The 9,678-nt window shown below is 39.7% G+C and overlaps 1 protein-coding gene and 1 non-coding gene across 2 annotated transcripts; one reads left to right on the plus strand and one right to left on the minus strand.

The window, feature by feature from the left end:
- Nucleotides 1-1,408: 1,408 nt before the first annotated feature.
- Nucleotides 1,409-3,937, minus strand: LOC125194696. Its single transcript, XM_048092939.1, has one exon. It carries the CDS (start codon nucleotides 3,935-3,937, stop codon nucleotides 1,409-1,411), a length of 2,529 nt encoding a protein of 842 aa, XP_047948896.1.
- LOC125197582 lies at nucleotides 3,360-3,466 on the plus strand. Its single transcript, XR_007172118.1, has one exon. It is a non-coding gene; the product is annotated as a small nucleolar RNA R71 (small nucleolar RNA).
- Nucleotides 3,938-9,678: the final 5,741 nt, after the last annotated feature.

Here is a 9,678-nt window from a genome sequence, read left to right on the forward strand (position 1 = left end):
TTCATAGTTATCAATGGCATCAAATGCGGAATCCTCATCGGGCTCAAATTGAGGAATGCGAGAGGGAATGTTCCTCTTTCTAAATTCCCCATTGACGGGGTTAGCCTCGATAGCTCTCCGGTGGGCGGGTGTGTCGAGCTTCCAATTGGCTTGGTTTGCCCAAACATCGACCTTGGTCAATTGCGGGAGTGGAACGGGAAAGTGATCCCCCGCTACTTGCATAAAATACCCTTGACCCCAATGATCGGTCTTCAAAAGCCCCACCGAAAATAGCACCTCATAAGTGATAAACTTTTCTCCACCATCCTCCGTCATACCGGCAAAAGAGACCCCCAAATGTTCGCCAATTGCCGTAATCAATCCCCCACAACAAATGACGCCCCCGTCTTTCTTCGTGATCCTATCCACATAGTAAGTAAAGAGGGTCCCATAATCGATTCCCTTCTTGTTGAGTAGGCACCACATCACGTTGAGCTCCGTTTGGGAGACACTTCCCCCATCGATACGAGCAAACATAAGCTGAGTCATAGCACGATGGAGGTACCTCAAGACGGGGTTGCGAATTGATGAAGACTTGGCATAGCCCGCTGCATGCTCTTGCTCATTTGTCATCGCCCCCCAAACCTCTGAAAATTCATATTCATTGTCCTCTTCGGGGTTGGGGTCGAAGCAATGGAAGATCCCACTAAGCTCTTCCATGGTGAGCGAGTGCCAACGGTTCCCTAGGCGGAAATCGATGCTAAGTGGAAAATTTTGGCGGCGATCCTTAGTAACCTTTAGCGAGCTGAGGAACTCGAGAGTATACTTTCGAAACGATGGCCACTTCCTTTGGAACATGTAGACGAGGCCATTCCCATCACCCACGTCGCACAACTTCCAAAAATCCTCCATGATCCCCAAAGTTTGGAGAGGGAAATCGTGGGGATATCTAGAAGGTGCCGTTTCTCGGGCCGACACTTTCTTCCACATAGCCTTTTGCTCTTCCGTGGCAAGGCTAATGCCATAGTTCTTCGCATTCTCCGGTTTCCCTTTTGATCCCATTATCCTTTTATGGTGGAAATCCCGTCTCTGGACTGCGTGTGGCGACCGCCGCGTCTCTCGTGGCGGGCCGCCACACGGGCCTTCGTAAACAGCAATCCTGGCGGGCCGCCGCGGCCCGTGCAGCGGTTACTCTGGCCCGCCCTAAGCCTGCCCTAGGCCCGATCCTTCCTGCACATGTTAACACACGTGTGGCGACCGCCGTGCTTTAAGTGCGGCGACCGCCACCGTATTTTTTTTTTTTTTTTTTTTTTTTTTTTTTTAACATAAACATAAAAAAAAACGAGAAAATAAAAAAAATAAAAGAAAATTGGGTTGCCTCCCAATAAGCGCTTTTGTTAAAGTCGTTAGCTCGACTTGAAGTGGCCCACTAGTTGGGCGGATCAATAACTCGAGTGTTGAAAATTGGCATAGGGAGCAACTTGGTCCCTAGCTTCTTCCACCACTTGTACTTCCCCTCTTTCGTTTTGATGACGTATATCTCGGGGTCCTCTTTGGGTGTTTTCTTTCTCTTCTGTTTCTTCTTCTGTGGAGCAGATGTAGAAGAATTAGCATCACCCTTTTTAGAAGAGTGTCTTACCTCTTTGACAATGTAGATAGTGGAGGTAGAAGGATCCTCCGCTTCAAAGGGATCTTTGGACTTGGTCAAGTCGGTAGCCATGACTGCTCTGCACTGTTGTTCCATTTTTGCCCGCTTTGCCTCCTCAAATTTTAGCATCTCGCTCTCGATCTTATAGGTGGATTGACTATGATTATCACTGATTGTGATCTCGCCACGACCTACATCAATCAAAGCTTTGCAAGTGGCAAGAAAATCTCTCCCTAAGATTAGAGGGACGTTCTTGTCTACTTTCATGTCAAGCACAATAAAGTCGGCGGGAAAAATAAAATCATCAACTTTAACTAGGACATCCTCAATCATACCTACAGTCTTGATGGACGAGTTATCGGCCAACCTGAGTGTTACGTCTGAAGATTTGAGTGGCCCGATGTTGAGCTTTTCGTAGTACTTCAGTGGCATGAGATTGATGGACGATCCTAAGTCGCACAGTGCTTTGTCAACTTTCCCTTCTCCAATTCGGCACCTAATGATGAACTGGCCCGGATCTCTTTGCTTCACTGCCCTTTCCTTTTGGATGATCTCGCTGCAATGATGCGGTAGCTTAAGGTCGGCTTTAGTCGGCTTTTTCTTCCTCATTACCGCCTCCCTTAGTAGCTTTGCATACTTTGGTATCTCCTGCAACGATTCAACAAGAGGAATGTTAGTATGGACCTTGCAAAACATGTTAAGGAAATGCTTGAACTGCTCTTCAAGCTTGAACTTCCTCTTTGGCTGAAAAGGGAGTACAATCCCGTTGTGCCGCACAAGCTCCTGCTTAGTGGACGATTCTGCCTTGTCAGTGGCGGGCCGCTGCGGGGTGTGCGGCGGTCCGCCGGCGACTGGGCAGTCCTGCGTGGTTGACTCTGCCGTCTCAGTGGCGGGCCGCTGCGGGGTCTGCGGCGGTCCGCCGGCGACTGGGCAGTCCCCAGATTTCTGCTTTGCCACCCACTTCTTGTTAATATCATCCACTCTTGCTGCTGCCTTTGCTCTATCCTCATCTAACTTCTTCTGAATTTGCTCCATTTGAGTGGTAATATTGGTTACAGCTGCCGAGATTGTGTTCATTCCTTGCTCGAGGTTGTTTATCCTTGCTTCGACCACTCCGATCTTGGTGTCATTAATCTTCCTATCTTGCGTAATTACTTCCAAGATCTTCGTGATTCCTTGTTCATACTTGTCTTCCTTCTTCATCGGCTCAACCACTCCTCCTTTGCTAACATTAAATCCTGCAGGGGGTTGCAAGTAATTATTGTTAGAATAAGAAAGATTTGGGTGCGGACGGTTCCCATTATAATTATTGAAATTACCGCCCCCCTGATTAGGGCGATAATTGTTATTGTAGTTTCTGGGACCGCCTCCTTGCACGTAGTTGATTTCTTCCACAGTTGATATGGCAGTTTCGGGTGCATTGACCGCCACTATGGAAGTTGCCGGAATTGGATCTTCCTTCCTCGAGATGTCCATTTGATCAATCCTGACTCTAAGTTCTGCTAACTCCTTAGCAAAAGAACTTTCTTCGGCCTCTTCTATGGCTGCTACTCTTCTCGTGGCATGCCTTTCCTTCGACCACCCCCGACTGTTGGTGGCGAACTCCTCGATCACCGCCATGGCATCCTCTCCTGTCTTTCTTAGAAATCCTCCATTTGCCCCTGAATCAAGCATAGCACATATTTTCTCGTTAAATCCATTATAGAGGATTCCTACCTGATGGTCTATGGAAAAACCATGGTTTGGGCACTTTCGAAGAAGAGCTTTGAAACGAGCAAATGCCTCATAGAGGGGCTCGTCATGGCCTTGTGTGAACTGAAAGATCTCACTTTTGAGCTTCAAAATAGTGCCTGGCGGGTAGTATTTGTCGAGGAAGGTAGCTACGATGTCCTTCCATGTGGAGACCTTTTCTGGTGGCATACACTCAAACCACTCTTTAGCAGAATCAATCAATGAGAATGGAAAAAGTCTTACCCGTATGGCATCGTCGTCGACACCATTTAATTTCAGAGTGTTTGCGATTTCCACGAATTTGGAGAGATGGCGGTTAGCATCTTCAGTCGCCCTACCTGCAAAAGGAGTTTGCTCGACCCTTTGGATAAGGGGCATGCGTAACTCAAAATTGTTAGCATCAATACGAGGGCCGTTAGGAAAAGTGATCATATTCCCATGATTGAACATGTTCATCACAGGTAATGTTTCTCTGTTCTTCTTTTCCATGGCTTCTCGGGCTGCTCTCTCCGCATCTCTCTCATCCATCAGCAACTTCACCATCTCCTGCAGCTTCTCAATATCTGTTCGGTCACCCATTGTTCCTGATCCTTTTTCACTTCTTATTATTCTACGAGTTCTTTCAAGTTCTAAATCAAGCGGCTCTAAGATGTACTTCCCAGAACGCGTTCGCATACAAAACCTGCAAGACTCGAAAACAAAAACAAATTAAACTAAAAAAATTAAAACAGAAAGCAATAAAAATAAAATGAAAGCAATTAAAATCCAAAGTAGTAAAATTATCCGTTTGAAGATATCACTCCAAAGTGAATTGTCTTCCCCGGCAACGGCGCCAAAAACTTGATGCACTTTTTATTTGCACTATAAATACCTGCAAGTATACAGAGTAGGTATAGTATAGCAAAAGGTTAGTACCGGGTATCGAACACGGGGAAGATGTACACAAAGTGTCTATCTTCTACTAGAACTCAATTACTATCTGGAGAAACAAGAATTTTTGGAAACTTTTTGAAAACAGTAAATATTAAAAACAGTAAACAACTAAAAACAAGCAAATCACGGAGAGAAAAGTATAGAGATAAGGGGAATTCCAGGGATGTGCTTTCGCTTTTATGGTTATACAAATTCCAAACTACAATACCCTAGCACAGTTAATACTTTGAAAGGACGAGTCACCTAGCTTATGCTCATGCGATACAAACGTTGATTACTAACATTAGGGTTGTCAATCCTAACACGTAACTCCAAAAAGCTCCTAAGACCCTTGAAAAGTCCTCACTCTCAATTAACAGTGCCGTTTTAAAGGAAGCTAACTGTAGTGTCTACTAAGTGGATCTAACTCGCTAGAACTCTGTCACAGTTATGAAGCAAGTTGTATTGAATCATACATAATTGTGTCACTCAATTATGAAGCATCATGATTAACTTAGGGAAGAAACAAAGTAAAAACAAAACGGATATTAAATAGAAAACGGAATTGTATAACCAAAGTTGCTACTAACACATCCCTAGAATCCTATGAGTTTAGTTACACATGACTGAATAAACTAAAAACATAGATTGAAGGGAAAGCAATTTGAACATAAAACTAAAGCAAATAAAACCCGTAGGTTGAATCCTTGTCGTTCTTGATGTTCTTGAAATCCTTCTTCAACTCCTTGCACAATTGAAGTACTCTAGCTTTTGATCTCTATGAATGTGTTCTTGTTGTGTGTCGGAAAAAAAACTCTCTTTTGATGAAGCTTGAGGTCCTATTTATAGGGGAAGATTATTCCTCATCATAGAAGGAAAAGATCTTCAAAATTTGGTAAATCTTGGAGCAAATCTAGGGCTGGTCGGATTCGCCGCCTTTCTCCGGCGGGCCGCCGCACCTTGGCCGGCGGTCGCCGCGTTGGAGTCCAGAGACTCTGACCCTTCGGTGGCGGACCGCCACATGTCCTCCGGCGGTCGCCGGGCGAGACTCTTCTCCTAGCGTAAATTTCCGAGGCGGGCCGCCACATAGCTCTGACCGCCGGGCGCCGGCGGTCGCCGTACAACTTCGCGGCGGTCGCTGGTCGCCGTCTGACTCCAGATTTCCAGACTATGCGTTTTTACTCCCCTTTTCGGCTCAAATATGCACATTTCTCACAAAACACGTCAAAATACCAAAATGTATAGAATATGCAAATAATGGACATGTAGAGTGATTTTGATAACAAAAACGGACCAAATAATGGCCTTACTTGCTCCCACTGACTGACACAGCCTGTAGGTAGTATTGCAAGTCTTGTAAAATATGTTGTCTATCTTAGATTGTAATATGGAATCTATCACCTTTTCAAAGATGATTATCCAAATTAACCAATACTACATTGTAGTTAAAGGGATTATGTTCAAGTTAATCTAAGACTGAGTCTTACGACACTCTTAGACCCATGAACTTGTTGTGTTCCAGTGGAACGCTCCCACTACGACATGGTTCTTACAATCTTAGGTACTGAAGTTGATTTTATTAGTGCAAAAGTTTCTAATGGTATGACTTCTTGGTAATGTGGAAAATCTGATATCTCTCTCTTTATTTTGAGAGTTATCACGCTGTTAGGCTTGTAGTTCATCTCTTGATCTTCATACAAGAATTATATCTTTGAAGATTACAGAACTTATAACCTTACATCATTTGGGACAAACCTTAAAACATGCCTCAGTACACAACTCCAATTTCTTGGACACTTTTCCAACACGTGTTGGAACAACATTACACCTTGAGATGTGCTAGACTAGAGACGCTCTAGTCCACAACTCGTGTTTTGTAGAAGGTACTGATGTTGGTAGTTTCTTTAATGTTTATCCCATCAATGATAAGATTTTAATGAGTACAACTCATCACTTAATCAAACTTGTCTTAGAAAGACTTCGATTCCTTCTTACATAACTATCCCATTCATTAGATGAATGCTTGGATTCGTTAATGGAGATTAGACTCCCACTACTGATCATAACCCTTTGCTCGTCTCCTTATGGTGTAAACCATTGAGACTTGCTAGTCTTTCTATGTTGCACTTCTATAAGTATTCTGAATCTCTTGAAAAATCAAATGATTCTAACTCATAGTGCATCAAATAGACTTTCTCAACTCTCAAGCTATTTAACGAAATGTTAAAATCTTGATAGTCTAGATCAGTTCGAACAATTGCTAAGTATTTTCTTGGCCTTAAGACTAAGAGCCATAAATACTTTATCATTCAATGATTAAGAAGTTGATGTGTTGTTGAATACTCAACCTTGTCGCACTTATATTATTTTAATACTATGATGCCTTAAGCATCAACCATAAAACAATAGTTGAGCATTAATAGCTCCCACTGCAACAAAAACCTAACTGGATCAAGATCTCTTACTTAGAAGTTGCATTGTCATGTAAGTCATTGTCCTTCTATAAAATAGGTCAATCCAACTCACAAAGCATCTTTTCTCGCTTTAAACAAACTTTGATGACAATTCAGGCTCTCCCATTTCCATATCTAGTCTTTTGTTCAAATGAACTAGGACTTAAGAAAAATGCAGCCTTTATGAATTCGTCATCTATCATGTTACTTTCCTCTAACAGTAATATAACGACTATTATTCTGAAGATTTTCTACTTTTCAGTTAAACCTTCTTGTAGTCATTTCTTATTACTTTAGGCGATGACTTGTGTGTCAGAAACTATTTGAGTGATCAAAAGATCCTCAAAACATTCTGTCACTCTAGGATATTCCAATCGAATCATCTTGACAGATTCTATTTATATCCATCTTTCATCGTCATTAACCAAGACTTGTCGAGCTACTTAAAAGGAAAATAGCTTGACCTTATTCCTCAAAGAGCTTGTCAAGTACATGCATAATGCATTCTCGAACATTCTTCGTGGAATTATGTCGAGGAAATGGAGGACATGAATCATTGAGTATAAACTCCAAGCTTTCAGCGATGAGAATCTTATCCATTTTCGTTTCCGGTCTACATAATTTAGGCATTCGAGTTTACTTTCTTTAAGGATCGCAGACAAATATTAAATGACATAATGAAGATTTGGCAAATAAACTTATTATCACATACTCATGCTCAATACATAATCGCAAATAACCACAAAACAATTATGTATCTTGCAACTGTAAAATTAAAATTTTGTACCCTCAAGCAGAGGTCAATACGCATTAAAATTTTAGCAATTTTACTGGTCACAACACCGACGAATAGTCCAGAGACCGCAGCACGGCATGGCCGCCAAATGTTGCCTAAGCACGACCATCAGATTTAGCATTACAGAATCTTGTTTCTACAACACACTCCCATAACAATGCTCATGTGCTGATAACAAAACCAAGCTATCTCATAAATTCTGTTTGAACTTCTGAAACTTGTAATTTCTTAGGATTATTGTCCCCACAGCATGGGTGGCGATAATATTAGAAACTACTTTCTAGTTCATACTATTTATATTTGAGAAGTCTGCCCTTATGAACTTGCTATTTCTTAGGATTATTGTCCCCACAGCATGGGTGGCGATAATATTAGAAACTAGCTTCATAAATTTGCAAACCAACCGATGGAGACCGTATACAACGCACTTGTTGTAATCATCACTTAGATATTTTTATATGGTTTTTGCATAATTATCACATAAGCAGATAAAGCAGATAATCCACTTAAAATAGATAAACACCAAATAAACAGATAAATCCATTTAATGCATGGCATTTAAACACACATGATAATTATCGAAAATTATTTAATCTAGTCAAGGGAGAATCAATTAAATAATTAAGTTTTATCTTGGATAATAATTATCCAAATTCATTTAGGATTTATCAAGATAGAGTTAACTATCTAAATCCATTTAGGATTATTCTAGATTTTATTTCGATAAAATCAAATCCTACAATTCAAGATAACGTTGATCTAGGATTATCATTATTTAAATCGTACTAGGATATTACTAGATAGAAACACTTCCATCATAATCCATAAGATAAAAATAAAATCCAATCAATCAAGATTTATACAAATCTTAATTCTATTTAGAATAGACATCCAGAATATATCAAACATTACTTAGGATTTCTTAGATAAATAAATTTATCTAAATCCAATTAAATAAGGATTTTCTTATATATCATTAACATCCTAATCTATCTAGGACATAAATCCAAAAGATAAGGATAACTTGGATTAATACTTATTTTAATCCATCTAAGATTTGTCTTAATAGAATTAAATCTATTCAAATCCATAGGATAAAATAAATTAATATAAATGTTTATCCTAATTCATCTAGGATTTATCTTGGAGTAAATCCATATAAATCCATAGAATAAGATAATATTATATTATAATTATTCAAATCTATCCAAGATTTATCTAGGAACAAATCCATATAAATCTATAAGATAAGAATAAAATATTATATTATCACTATCCAAATCCATCTAGAATTTATCTATGAATAAATTCATATAAACTCATAGGATAAGAATAAAATAATATTATCATTATCTAAATCCAACTAGGATTTGTCTAGGGATAAATCCACATTAATCCATAGGATATAGATAAAAATTAGATTGTCATTATCCAAATTTAACTAGGATTCATCTAGGAATTAAATCCCTACAAATCCATAAAATAAGGATAAAATCTATAATTAATCCATGATTTAATACAAAATCAAATCTTATATAATATATAAAATCCACAAAAGATATATTCAAATCTTATTTCCAAATTAATCTTGAATTCTTTCCAAAATTGAATCCAAGGATTTGGAAACCCTAATCAAATTTGGAAACATTCACATAACATGAAATTAATCCACATAATCAGAGCCAAAAATTGGCTCTGATACCAATTGCTGGGGTTTGGTGCCCCTTGCACAGCGGAAGACTTGTACAAAACAAATAAATCAGATACGGATCTATTTGACCGATTATGCGATTAATCAATTCACATGTTAAACAGATAATTGTATGCTAGAACGCAAATAATTCATGCTTAGAAAATATAAATCCTAAACATGATTTCTACGGTTTAGAGTTACCGATTTGATTCTCCAAAGAATCGACGATTGCTCGCGCCTTCTCCACGTGATGATCTTAAATACTAGACCACGGATCTTCTGATCTGGTTCCCGAGCCGTATCTCGATATCAGGATGGGCTGATCTTATCAAAATACTAGGACTCGAATAAAGAAGACATTCTGTCTCCTTTATTCTCCTATTTATATTAAGTTCCTTTTGGGCCCAGACAGGGATCTATGGAAGGTTTTGGATATGGGCTCGCCCAATTAGCTTTTTACTAATTA

Source organism: Salvia hispanica, chromosome 6, assembly GCF_023119035.1.
Source record: "Salvia hispanica cultivar TCC Black 2014 chromosome 6, UniMelb_Shisp_WGS_1.0, whole genome shotgun sequence".
Lineage (NCBI taxonomy): Eukaryota > Viridiplantae > Streptophyta > Magnoliopsida > Lamiales > Lamiaceae > Salvia > Salvia hispanica.

Bases quoted from the DNA above. Each gene is read 5' to 3' on its own strand.
- LOC125194696 (XM_048092939.1), bottom strand. From the start codon at position 3,937: ATGGGTGACCGAACAGATATTGAGAAGCTGCAGGAGATGGTGAAGTTG.